At 40.8% G+C, this 14296-nt stretch overlaps 1 protein-coding gene across 2 annotated transcripts in view; it reads left to right on the top strand.

Moving 5' to 3' along the window:
• Positions 1–14296, top strand: part of CEPT1 (choline/ethanolamine phosphotransferase 1) — a 32449-nt gene that overhangs the window by 2273 nt on the left and 15880 nt on the right. The window contains exons 3-5 of one of the 2 annotated variants that reach the window (XM_082494478.1): positions 3658–3805; positions 4811–4952; positions 12808–12892. In XM_082494478.1, the coding sequence (XP_082350604.1) occupies positions 3658–3805; positions 4811–4952; positions 12808–12892 (375 nt within the window). The remainder of the gene's footprint in view (positions 1–3657; positions 3806–4810; positions 4953–12807; positions 12893–14296) is intronic. The other variant, XM_082494477.1, reaches the window with a different exon arrangement.

Below are 14296 nucleotides of genomic sequence, written 5' to 3'. Positions count from 1 at the left end.
CTGTTTCTTGTTGATCAGCTGGCAGTTCTCACACGTTTAAGCTAATCTCTATAAATGTGTGTGCCTCTGCACGAGTGCTCGCATGCAAAAAGAGCACATGTGGATTCTGGGGTTAGCATGCTGCTTGCTGAGTGAAACAGCAGTTTCTCTGGCTAATGTGCACAGTATGAAATAGGGTCTAGAACCAAAATAGCTGTTCCAGTCGCAGCTGTGAAGGACCGGCTGCATGAAAGCTGCAGCCCCACAAGGCTCGTGTTCATATGTAGATGATTAAGAAATACATTTGTAGTTGTCTTGCTTGCATGGCATGTGGGGTTTTTGCCTGTTTACTTTCTCTGCTTGCGACTAGGTTAGTCACCTTCAGCTTTCTGATCTAGAGTTACCACACAACAAGAAGTGCAAGGTGACTCGATTGGCAGCGAGCTGAATCTGCCTACGAGCCCAGCTAGAGTTGCAACACAGCGAGGAACTTGAGCTCAGACAAGGGGCCGAGCTCCCAAGTGGTGCAGCTTGGGAGATCAAGGCTGGCTGCTTCTTCTGTGGCTGGTGTGACTAAACCCAGCTTACTAAAATAAAGGAACACCTTTCTTTATCCCGTGTGGGCCCCGGTGGTTCATATTACCGGGCAGCTCGGATCAGGACCTTGGGTACAGCGTGTTATGAGCTGTGGGAACACAAAGTTGTCTTCTTGAGCAGCGTGTTGCCTGAGTAGTCCATGCTGCGAGAAGGCTAAATAAAAGTCAGTAGTTTTATTCTTTGTTGTCAGTGCAGTGCGAGCTCCTGACCTGTCCTCAGGGAAACTGTCTCAACCTCCTGTAATTCCTGGTTTCAGGGGTACAAAACTCTGTGCAAGGCATTTCAAGTTGCTAGTTTCAAAGACTTTTCTTTCTCACTAGAGTTACCTCATAAGGCATTAGAAGACTTCAATTTTTGTGCACCAGAAAAGTTTTGAGTGTTGACTCTTAAAAGCTGAAAAAGCTTTTAAGCACTGAAAAAGGGAATAATTTGGTACAGAAAATGCACTACATGTCAAATAGCTGGAGAATGTGTCATGAGTTCTAGCTTTTAAGATACCTGAACTCCTTTGTAACCAAATCTTCCAAGCTAGGTCGGGAAAATGCTTTGTAGTCAAGCAGCATATGTTTGTTTCCACTCAGACTCCAAAAACTCCATGTAGGTTGGCACATTCAACGCTGTGCAGCCCTGTTCCACAGATGACCTAGTAAAGGGATGTTTGCCTCTTCTAGAAATCTGTTGAAATAGTTTCACAATAACTTGTGGAATTTGGCAGGTGTAAGATAAGAAGTGAATATTAAGTTCAAGCAGTGAATTCTTAGAGCAGCTCCTTCCTCTTTCAGATGATGGCATTGTCTTTTGGCTTGGTTATAACTCGCTGCTTGTTCCCACAGCAGTATTATGCGGGGGCTGAGACGTTGAAATTAGTTCGATAGAGAGCTTTCAGCCTTTCTGTATTCCAGCAACTTAACAGCTAGTACAGGCTGCTGAACCAGAGCATAATTTAAAATTTAGAGTACAGCTCTATTTTGGTTAGTAATTAAACTTCTGAAGTATGCACTAACCTACACTCAGAGTGTCAGAAAGTCATGGTGCTAGTGTAGTCTGCTGTATTAAAACACTGTTTTGCGTTTAACAGTTTGAGGGTTACTTTGTGCAAGTGAATGAGATTGTCTTCTCACTTCAGCTGAAAAATAACTTTCTGCTGAGGTAGCTTTCAGCCTGATCTGATTTGCCATATGGCACTGCAGCCCTGTGTGCTGGCACGACAGGGAAGATGCCATCTCGGTAGCAGAGCTGTAAGCTTGTGCTTATTAAGTGTCAAGTGGCTGTCTGGGAAGAAAATGGGGCTTTGAAATTCCAGAAACAGATAATTTTTATTTTTTTTTTTCCAAAAGCACTATTGCTTTCAGATGTAAATTGTCTCTTCCTTGTAGCTCAGTCTTAGTTCTGCTTTTTTCAAAAGCGACTTGTCTCTTCCTGTTGATGAAAGGTGCGTAGCCAAGGGAACGTAGCTATTGCTTGCAGCCTCCCTCATAGCCAAAAAGAAAATGAGATACAAATAGTTCTATCGCCTGCTTAGTTGGGGAGACCCCAGCTAGCAAAGCACTGAACAGTGGAATGGTACCTGAATTTTTGTGTTGTTTTTTTTTTTTTTTTTTAAAAAAAAAAAAAAAATTGGATGAGTGAGCTATGAAATTTTACGCAGATACAAATGATATCTAAGTGGAAGCACCTACACTGGTAATGAAAATAGTGTTTAAGAAAGAAGAGGAGCCAGTAGTCTGAATTTTTATTTTTTTTAATGTATAGAGGGTAAAATTGCGTGACACTGAAAGATAACTTAAACCTTGTGTACAAAATCTACCCGTAAGAAATAGAAATATCATCACGGGATGGAATTCTGTAGTATCAAAGCCTTTTCTAAATGTGGATCTCCGCTTTTGGGTGGCACGTTTCCACCTTAACTCGCTTCTTGTGCTGGTTTGTGTAGATGCATTGCTAGAAGCAGAGCGCGCTGCCAGCTTTTGAGGCAGGATGAACTGTTTTAGTAAAACGCAGTAGCAGGAACAATGCAAGCTGTAGAAAGAATATATTTAAGTTGAAGCGCTACGAGTGAGTCATGGTTGTGTAGCCCAGAAGAAGGTGGACTTCAGAGCTTTATGAGAGGCAAGTCAGCTTGCTTAAGCTGCTTAGCTGTATTTGGACATCGTTGGCGTGGTCTGTAGAGCTGCTCCTAAATGCTTACTTTTATAAAGTGTGTCATATGAAGATTGCAAAATATCCATTAATACCTGTTCTATGGATGTGTAAACTGAGACAGACTAATGGCAACCCTCTGACTTTTGTGGTAATAATGGTTTATGCTTTGAATACTGGAAGAAAAAAAAAAAGCTTGAATTGAAGTCTTGGGTCTAGCAGGGGTTTGCTGTTTCTGTAGAAATAAATTCCTGTAGAGGATGTGAATATTAAGTGTTATTAACACGGATTTGGCAAAGCTGCTGTTCCCTAGGAATAGAAAAACCAGTTGGTGCTGGAAGTGCTGTATTGCAGAGCACTGGAGCTTTACAGGTCTCAGAAAATGTAATAGCTGAACTTGAACTCTAAGAGTTTGAGCCCTTTGTGGTGACATAGTTCTCAAGTGCCACCACAGCCTGGTAATACCCTGTACTTGGCAGTGTTTTATACGTGACACCTCGTTGAGGTCTTGTGAAGATGAGCTCAGTGTTTGTGACACAGTTGCATGTTTTGGGGGCTAAGAACGTTTTTCAGTTTCTAAATCACTCAGACAACTTACAAAGACACCTACAGGAAAGAGAAGCAAGACAAGAACTTACTTGCACACAACTTTGCAGATGTAGTACTATATTTTTTTCAGCTGTACAGTGCAACGTCCTGCTTTACAAAATATGCTGTAGCTATTAATCTAAGCTAGTAATTCTTGTCACTTTTATTTACATTTCATGTCATAACCCCCTCTGCCTGTCCCTGCAAGGATCAGCTGCTGAAAGGTCCATGCATGTGGTGAGGAAGTGCGTGCAAATGAAAAACTACTGTATGAGAGTGTAAGATAGTTCAACTTATGGCGCTTTTTTTAAGGTTTAAAAAAGCTTTTACTGTCATTGTCTGTTTCTTTCTTAGGCGCCTCCCTGGGCATACATTGCTTGTGCATGTGGCCTTTTCATCTACCAGTCTCTGGATGCTATAGATGGAAAACAAGCAAGAAGGACAAATAGCAGTACTCCGTTAGGAGAACTTTTTGATCATGGCTGTGATTCGCTTTCCACAGGTATTGTCATTTTTAATTGAAGTAGGAGGATTAAATGACACTATTTCAGGGATCAAATCTGGAGTACAGAAAAATGCTTCTTTACTGAAGAAGAGGACAACTGATTTTGCTGAATGTATAGCTTTTCAGTCAACTTCTTTCTATAGACAGTACTCTTGATCAACTGAATGCCTTCTCTTGTATTACACTGAAAAACATTAAGCATGTGACTAATTCAATCTGAGCCAGAAGTTTTCTGTGTGTGCTCTATCAGAGTCTCGGTTCTACAAAAATTTCTGTAAGAAGTTGTCAAAATGCTCTTCTATATTATTTTAGATCCAATCTATATAGAGCGATTGCAAGACGGGTATGAAGCCTAAACAATGGAAAGGTAGAAATCCGAGTTTAAGATTAGAATCAACAAGATGAGTTCCTTTCTTGGTAGGCAGAGCTCATTGAGCCAGCCGGAAGTTTAACCCTATTGCAAAAGAATGATAGATGCTTTTGGTTACACAACTTTGATAAAGTATTAATAAATATTTAAAGCATAAGAGCTTTAGAATTTAAGTATTTAAAGTGTGTGTGGAGGGGGAAGCATAGATGCCTTACGAGTCTTGAATGACAGAACTTGGATTTTATTAATGGCATAACAAAAATTCAGAAAATGGGGGAAACTATGTCCAACAAACTTTGGATACATGACAAAACCCCAAAACTCTGGCCACAGGCTCCAATTGCATAAATGACTCAATTCCCTTGATGTCTAGTCCCGTGAAGTTAAATGAAAATGACTGAACCCCTCAATGCTGAGGACTTCTGATAACTGATATGAATTTAAATATACACTTTACAGTCTGTACTTTTTTAAAATGGAAGTGTTAATCTCTTGTTTGTGAAATAAAACACATCAGGATACTTTCACGCTCTGTCCTTCTCTGGGTCCTTTTGTTAGATTTGTTTCTGGTAAGGATCTTTACACACATACACACTTTATCTTTTTACTATGTGACTGATTTTCTTCTGCAGTCTTTGTGGTTTTGGGAACTTGTATTGCTGTGCAGCTGGGAACGAACCCTGACTGGATGTTCTTTTGTTGTTTTGCTGGAACATTCATGTTTTACTGCGCACACTGGCAGACGTACGTCTCTGGAACGTTGCGTTTTGGCATGTAAGTACCTTGGCTGAAAATAAAACTGAAAGTTAGGCTGCTTTCCTGTCTAATTGCACTTTATGCGATTGTAGTTCAGATCCTTAGAGCAGTAGTAAATTGTTTACATTCATATATAAGCACACTTAAAGCTTGTGGCAGCTATTACCTGTTGGATCCGCAATTAATACTGAAAGTTATTTTGCTTGTTTTAAGAGTGGTAAAATATCCTTTTGTCATATTAGTTAATTAGGAGCTTCTGACATGATTTCCTGTATTTATTTAGGTTTAAAGTACCTGGTGTTTCATCCCAAGAATGGAATGCTTTTGTCAGAGGGTGGCAGTCTGGCTTTAGTTAACTACCTATCTCTTGGTATTGCTTGACTTGTGATGATGTATAATTGATCTTCACTATTAACCATAATTCTTGAAATATAATATATTAATTGACATTGTGCCTACAATTTAAAGTTCTGAATGCCCTTTTAGGTAGTGTAGACCGTGGTTCTGTCAATAATGGGACCAAAATTGCAATGCCAATAAAGTCAACAGCTGAAATTCCGTTTAAGGCTGGGTGAGGGTAGGTGGGGAAACAATGCAGGGACTCGGTGAGCTGTGGGATTCACTAGCCTTAATGTGGAAATGAACATCTGTTCTATGTTTGCATTCGTAGATGGAACATGTATTTTAAGTAAATACGCTACAGAATGATTTTTCACCTGGAAACTGCTGAGATTTGTCCTTAGTTTGTATGGAATTTTGAAACAATGCTACAACATGCACAGTTTATTTACAGTGTATTGTTATTGATCTATAGATAGCCAGATACTGCTAAAACAGTACAATTATGGACCTCTTGTCTATAACAGCTCTTACTGACAGAATACCAATGCAGATTCTCTTGAGAAATGGCTGTGTTTCTGCTCAAAAATATATGACAGCAGAGCAGTTTCCGAAGTCTATTGGAGGAAGAAAAGAAAAAAATCTAGACCCCTATAAATCTTGTCATGTTTTCGGCTTCTCACTTTCATGCTGTACCAAAGGTCTCAATACTGAATGCTTTTAGCTCCCTTTGAACTTTAAGGGGACCTGGTAATTAAAGTTTTCTTGTTATCAATCAAAGAACGCAAAAAAAAAACCATCAACCAAAACCAACCTTGGCATGTGCTTGACTGTACAGATGCAAGAATCAAAACCACCCGATTTGCTTTTGTGCTCCAGACAAATGTGTATATTACTCCTGGTATTCACTGTAACTTTTGCTTTTCTGAGATGGTGTTTTGTAGTAAATACTATTGTTCTGCATGGCCTTATTGTGAGAATTTGATGATCCATCAATATGTAGAGAAGGCAATAAGCACACAAATGTGCATATCGTTATTTTTAGATAACAGACAGCACTGTATAGTAAACACACATGTTTCTTCATTTGCCCCGTGTCACGAGGTTAATAGACTGCCATAAACTGATGTTCCTTTCTGTGGCAAAACCTCTGAGATTATTTATCCAGTTAATTGATTCTCACTGTTTGATAGTAATTATTTTTCCTGAAGCTTTTATTGCACCAATCGTAAAACTGGAAAAAAAAAAAAAACAGTCTGCATTTTATCTACCCTTTCAAATTCACTGCAGTGCACAGGCTTAGGTATTCAGGTATTCTTACTCCTGAGTAAGTGCAATTGGAGACAGCTGTTGAAAGGAGCCAAAAAGGTCTCAGTGCTCAGCAGCTTTTTCCTGTCTATGTATCCTATGTAGTAACTCTATGTCAAAAATACACTGAGGGGGCTGTGAAAAGTAGTGATGTTTTAGGAAGTGTGTCAGCATTTCTGACTTGCCTCCCATTCCAAAGAAGGAGGAAAGAGCACACAGTTGGTTATCACTTACTGTGTTTCTGCAATGAGATTATGTTCAAGAAACTGTATTTCATTACCGAGATCAACTCAATAAGCAAATTGGAAATGGCTCAGAGAAGAGGAGCAGACTGCTAAAGGGCGAGATTAATATTTTACTCCTTGCAGCTCAAACTTGAACAGTTAAATGTGTAATCAACTGGGCTTGCTGAAAAAGTCCATTGTCTTGGGGGGGGGGGGTGGGGGGGGGTGGAGAAAGATAAATTAGCATGTCAAGTGTATGCTTGCGGAACAGAATGTCTGATTCGTATTTGCTGTCACTGTACCAGCCTTGACAATTCACTGAAGCTGTGCAGAGTGCACTTTGAGTCAGACTCTATCTGCAGAGTAGGAGTGTTCACCCCGAGGGAGGAGGAAATGGGATCGTTTCTGCAAAATTCCTATGGAATATTGCAGGTGGAGTAGGAAAACTATTAGTTCTAATTGTGCCAAATTACTGAATACATCAACTGTGCTGGTTCTTTTTCTTCCCACTGACAACCGTGGGGAGCTGCCCTGCATTACGCCAGGATTGCAGAATAATCAGTTGAGATGGTCGGGTCCCGGGGATCTGTTTCCGTCTTTAAATGTTGGTATGGTTTGAAGAATCCACAACAACTTATTGTCATTCAGACAATTATTCTCTCACCCGATGACCACTTCCCACCAGGGAAAGGGAATCGGGGGGGAAAAAAACAAGGAAACCCAAGGGTTGAAATATAATCAGATTTAACAGAATGAGACTAGATAATTAACATTAATAATACTAAAGAACTAATTTAAACTATACAAGGATTATACTCAGCCCATTCTATCAGTAGAAGCTGTGCACTCCCAGCAGAGGACAGCAAATGTTGGACACTGTGAGTGCTGTGGCTTTGGGAGGAAGGGAAGGGCTCAGGGCTCCGGCACTGGGGCAAGAAGTTCTCAGGATATCAAGGGATAGAGACCACTTCGCAGCAAACTTCCTAATTTATATGGAATGTGCCGTTCATGCTATGAAATAACACTGTTGGCTACCTTGGGTTAAGTGCCTGGGTCTCGCTCCTCCTCATACTTGTGCCTGGTGAGCTCGAAAACACTGAGACCTTGAAACGCTCACACCATAGCTGGCTATAAAGTAAATACTTTCACAAATTCGGATACTAGAGTCTTTTAAAAGTGCAGTTTTCCCAAGCATTAGAAGAGACCTTACTGAAAAGTAAAATTACTGAAAGAGAAATTATTCCTGTGCCGCTCAAACCAGGACAATGATCATATAATTTTGTTAGATCTTGTTTGGCAGCTGATGCAGACTTTTCAGAAAGCAACTTGAGTTGGTTAAATAGCTAAAAAAAATAGCTAGAGGTCAGTATTGCTTAAAAATTCCTCGTGAGGAAGCAGGAAGTGTCTCGAAGCAAGTTGGGTTGGCTATGGTAAAAGTCACTGTAAGTAAGACCCGCAGACAGCAGGGAGCAGCATGGGTAGAGTCATATGCAGAAGTTTTGTTTAAGAACAAACACCCGACCTGGGAATGGGCTTGTGAAAGAGGAGGGATGTACTGCACGGGTGAAGAAATAAAAAGGTGATTCTGAATTGCAGGAAAAGACTCAATATTAAAGCAGTCCAAATACTGTGTTCTCCTGTTCTGTTTTTCAGCCCGGTAACTGGTTTATCTGGATTGTGAACTTGCTGTGCTGCAGTACAGTATGAGCTTTGTTTCAGGCTTAGTCTTGTACGGGCAGAGCTGTGCCGTAACGGGGGCATCTTTGGTTTGGAAAAAGTACATTTGCTTCTGCATATCACAAAAATCAAACTGGGAAGCCCCAGTGGACTTCCTAAAATAACAGATCACTTGCACATGTCCACGCGGAACACGGTGCAGAAACTGGAATCATTCAGGAATCTGGTGCGCAAGCCCTGAAGGGAATTTGCTTGCCATGAGCTGGAGCCCAGTTGTGATTACGAGGTTTGGTTCTTCCAAATCCAAACTTATTCTGCTTGGATTCGATATGGCACCTGCTCACTGTTCTGGCTTCAAGAAGCTGTTGGATGTCTGTGTGGATGCAGGTTCAGTGCTGTATCGAACCTTACAAGGTCAGCGCACAGACAGGCTGACTCTGCAGGAGCTGTCTCGAATCCGGGGTGGTTAGAAGCGAAGCTGGAGCTGTTTGTCTCTGCCAGATCTGAGCTGGGTTCTGCATTGCAACTTGAGTGTTGTCTTAAGAGATGTGAGATGCAGCATTGCACCCATAAAGGCCTCCTACGCTTGGCTGTGCTGGACTGGGGGCAAGTGCTACGTCCTATTTGAAAAACCCAGTGGGCACTTATCGGGGACATGCGCCACAGTCCCTAGTGTTTCTCCTATGACTTACTGCATGATCTAGTTTATCCCAACCTTTCTTAACTGAAATACAGAAAGTTGGCACTAGTAGAAATTATAAGGGGGTATGTGTGTATATGTGGAAGTATATATACACGCAGTGAGATGGAAATCAGTTTCTAAGGATGTTTCATAAGGCATAACGGTAAACACTGAGAGGAAGGATCGGTTCTTACCAGCTTTCATATAACTGAAAAGTTTGAAATGTTACTTCACTGTTTGACTAACAGTCCCTAGAGAAAGCAAAAGCATTCAGGCTGTCTAACAAAACAGCCGTTATTGAGGAATGTTGGAGAATGTGGGGGAACATTCTTGCTCAGTGACACTGTAGCAGTTGTACATAAGCAAGAGCTTAATGGGTTGGTTTAGGAAGGGAAAAGGGTTAATTTGGTTCCCCCTCGGAGCCTTTGTGCTGGTACTACCACCGAGGTGTAAAGGAGAGATTAGTAAATGAGGCCAGCAGTGAAAATGAAGCCTTCCTCTTTAGCAGTTAGCAGAGAAGGAGTTAGTGTGGTGTCTTGGGTAGACAGTTCACACCAAATAGCAAAATACAGAGATGGAAGCCTTCCAAGTCAAAGTTTAGCACATTGAGTTCTTGCTCTTGGGAATGGCTTCAGGATTATGGTAGGAGATAAGGCAGTAATCTCCATGATTACAAGGCTTAAAACTTTCCATCTTATGGGTTTTTCCAGCTCTTCTTCAAGAGCTTTAATACCTTGGTTATTTGCAGAGGAAAGTTTGAAGCTCAGCAGAGTCTCTCTTGATGTTGGGGGGGGGGAATTAGTTACTCCGCACTTGCAAGCAGTCCGTGTTGGGGTGGCGTTGGCTAGCTGTGAAGTTTGCTGCTTGCAACCTGCCGCCTCCTGCGTACTTCAGTCACTCTTGGCCACCTCTCAGCATTTCTCCGGTGCTTGCTGTGTGTCATGTAAATACACGTAAGTGCCTTGCTATAGCAATAACGCATACAGCTGAAATTGCCGAGGGCTGGTGTAAATGAAGATGGGGGGTGTCCACATCAGGATCATCCTCCTTTCCTTCTCGCAAGTCCCATAGCGGTGTTTTAAACCAGGAGCCAAGCAGTCACCTGCAGAGATGGTGCTGCTGATTTTTCTGCCTTTTATGGTTCAAAGAAGTTCTTGCTGCTCTGTGAAATAGTGAGCTTCAGCATAATAGCCACGTGCTTCACCTCGTTATCTGACTTCTACAACTTTTAATCTATGTTAATGAGCAGCAAAAGGAAAAATATACATACTGTCTTAAATGTATGAGCGCAAGGAAAGGAGAAAAGCTTATGGCTCATTTTTAATATTATTTTTACCTCAGGATGAATTTCCTGTAGCTGGAATTAGTTTAATTTGCTTGTGCTTTTCTTTCTTTGCCTTATTCATGCTATTTGCATTTCATTACGCCCAAGTGAAAAGTGGATTGGAATGAGTTACGATTAGACTCCATAATAACCTTTAAACCGAAGCGTTTGGACTTGTAGCATGTGACTTTTACCTTTTTTTTTTTTTTTTTTTTTTTTTTTTTTTCTCTCATGTTGTGATGGTGAACATTCTTTTCTTGCTGCAATGGTTCCCTTAAGAAAACAATCCTTTGTCTCATGCTCAGAGCTGTAGTTCGCTGCCCAGCCTGCGTAATCCTGCTTGCACGCTTGGTAGATACGGATGAGACAGATGGAAGGATCATCATTTCTCAGACCAGAGTGCTGCTGTGCGGAGTATTAAACCGTAGATGTATCCCCTTGAGTTTCCAACTTCTGTGTTCTGATGAGACAAGAGTGTTTTTCTCGTCTGCTGTGTTTTGCTGCGTGGGACTGTTGCAGGGAATTCTGTGTTGGGGAGGAGGACGGGGCATAAATTTCCCCTCCTTAGTTTCACACAGTGTGAGAAAGAAGCTGTATTAGATCAGCTGTAGCAGTAGTGATTGACTTGATTTCAGAACAATCTCCAGTGTAAGTATCTGTTTCCTGTTCTTGGTTGGTTCTCAGGATTTCTTAGGAAATATCTCAACTTTGAATGAAATCCTTTCGGTTCACGGTTCTGGGCAAGGACAGAATTGACTGCAGCTGTCTCTAAACTCTGACACTTGATTCAGTGATGGCCCTTATAAAGTCTTATTTAATCAAACAGGAGCTTTTAAAAATTGCACGTGGAATATGCTCAATAAGTTAGCGCTGTCAAGAGTATATTCTGGAGGCGTGACTAATCAGTGGCACGTTAATTGGCTCAAGACTCTTACTGTCTTGACAAGGGAACCCAGCGGAGCAGACAGCATTCAAAATAAGACTTGTCACTGCCAACATCTGAGAGTTAAGCACATGCCGAGGTCGATGGCCCCCGCTTAAGCTTACCCGGATAATGTTTAAAAAATGAATCCATGTCTGAATTACAAATATCACTTAGAGTAACCCGGGGGGGGGGAAGGAAAAGAAACTGCAGCTGTCTGAAAGTACCAAAGCTGGCTGTGGGGTTTGTGTATGTGGGTTTCTCTTCCTACATTCCCTGAAATACCAAATATAACTATACGCTGTATTATGTGCTGTGATAATTAAACTGAGAATGCTTATCGGACTGAAGTTCACTGTACCCTCTCAGCAGGCAACGGGCATCGTTATGGCACTTCTTAAGCTCTGGCAGTGCGATCACGATGAACTTTGTTTCCCTGATGTACTTTTTTAATCAATTGACATGTTGCTGGCTGGCGGTCTGCGTGCTTCCGTGCCAAGAAATACTTCGATAAGCACTGCAATAAACAGGATCTCTGTTATGGCTGAATCTGTTATTGCTGAAATCCTTTTTTTTTTTTTTTTTTTTTTTTTTTTTTTAACTAGATAGCTTAATGTAACTGCAGTTTGATCACGTTTTAAAATATTTTAGTTATAAAATGCTGTAAATCTGCATTTTACCATAAGGAATATGTGCGGTAGTTGTGGACAGCATATTTTTTTCATCCCTTTCTGTCCGGGGTGAAAAATAAATATATACATAATAGAGTTTGGTTGCGACTGAAAATGGTTCCAGAGCTCACTTGAATTATTTTAGTATTATTTGCTGAGGAGCTGCCTGAGCGGGGAGGTGTAACTCCTCGCTTTCCCTTAGAGGAGCCAAACTGAAGATGCAGTCTGTGCTTCTGCCCTACAAAAAATACGCTGTAGCATCTTTAGATGAAGAATTCATATATGCAGTGTCGTTCGGAGATATGAGCGTTGGGTAGGGAGATGAGAAATCCTGAATTGCATTTAATTACAAATTTTATTTGCTGTGACTCGGGAGCAAGAAATCTCATTCTGTTTCCTCATGCACATGCAGACGGCTGTGTTTGCCCACGTGTTGGAGCGGTACTGTAAATTGCAGAAGCTCTGAATGGAGTTTTGAATGTGTAAAACATTGTATGGGTTACAATATTTCAATATTTTGGTTAATTTGCTAATACTCTCTTTTTTTTTTTTGTGGTTGTTAATTCCCTTCCTCCGCCCCTACCCTTTAAATTATCTCAATGCAACTACTGTTGTTTGGATTTTCTTCTTTACGCCGTGCCTGAAGATCTGTTTTAACGGCTCCGCTTAACTGAAGGGCTCGGGAAAATGTTTTGAAATGTTTTTTTTTTTTTCCCTCGCGCGTAGATTTGATGTTACGGAGTCTATGCTCTGTACCATCGCAATACAGCTTCTCACAGGAACCCTGGGGCCCTGGGTCTGGAACTACACGGTAAAACCACCGTTAAACGCTACCTGGCAAGCAATGGCATGGACTAAGCAGAGGCAGCACCTTTGTCATGCACATAGTAACTGGTACACGAAAAGCATCTTTCGAAGGGTATTTCACAAGTGCTTTGAATACGTGGGGAGAAGATGTTTGGAAAATGTGAATGAGCAGTAAAAATCCGATCAAACTGGAAAGAATTTTGTTTTTAAAGCATCATGTTTTACTTGAAAACCGAGCGAAAACCTGCCCGTTAAACAGAAGTTTGCTTTAAACGTTTCTTTTTATTTTGTCAGAGTTCTGGCTTCACCTAAAAGATAACCAGGGTTGTGGAAGCAGCTCTGTAAGTGTGGGTGTAGAGAAATTTTGTTGGAACTGCTTTTTAAAGTTGTAGATTGTTGTTGCTGTTTAAATACCTTTCCACCAGAAAAAAGAATTGCTTAGCTAGTTCAGGGAACTGTATGCTGTACAATAGCTTAAAAAGTCAGCGGTTACTAGTTAAAAACGCCTGTTTTGAACTCTGCCGCTTCATCCGTGCAGTTTGGTCGCTTAACTGTGCTTGTAGCTTCATCGCTAAGTTAACTTCCTTTCCTGGTTATCTTTATTTTCAGAATGCTTTTCCTTATGTCTATGCTAAATATATCCTTCTCCCCTCTGGTTTACTAATCTTTAGAAAGGACTTTCTCTTCCTTATTTCAGCTTTTTTGGTACAGTGTTGTGTTTTTTTTTTTTCCCCTCCCTAATAATATGGTATCATTAAGAGTAAGTTGGGTTCCTTGAAACTTCTCATTGTTGCTGGGTTATTAGCTAGGACTTTCCCTTGAAATATTTGAGGATATAAGAATAGTTTTTTCGACAGCCACCTTAGAACTGCATCACATTTTAAATAAAACTGAGATTTTTTTTTTTTTGGTGGTTTGTTTACATACTCTTTGTTAAACTTGCACCGATGCAAATTATGCTGGTCTTTTTGTTTTTTTCATGTAGTGGTTCAGCACAATCTCTGCTTTCATGAGGCTATTAAGAAGAGTCCTTAATTACCAGCTCTACTTTAGATCCAACAATATCAACACGCTGCTAAATCATGGCGTATGTCAGATCCAGTGGCTGCATCTGACTGTTCAAGCCCAGTGCCAGTTGGGCGTGCTCTAAGGTAGTCAGATGAGATAATATTTTAAATACTTTGTTGACAGCCTATGAAAGGCTGGAAATATTTCGTGTCAGGAAATGGTAATGTAGCAAGCAATAACTTGAAGGAAGAGCTTAATCAAGATTTTAGCCTCTTTGTGATAACAGCATTATGACTCTGCCCAAGAAGTCACTTAGGGCGAGGGAAAAAAAAAAAATAAAATCCTTTAGTACTGAAACATTTGGAGACTTCCTCAGTCACCCGTTGGTATGGTAGTTATG

Source organism: Vanellus vanellus (assembly GCF_965231255.1).
Source record: "Vanellus vanellus genome assembly, chromosome: 23".
NCBI lineage: Eukaryota > Metazoa > Chordata > Aves > Charadriiformes > Charadriidae > Vanellus > Vanellus vanellus.
The sequence above is the reverse complement of the archived record's forward strand: the minus strand, read 5'-3'. Positions and strand labels throughout refer to the sequence as shown.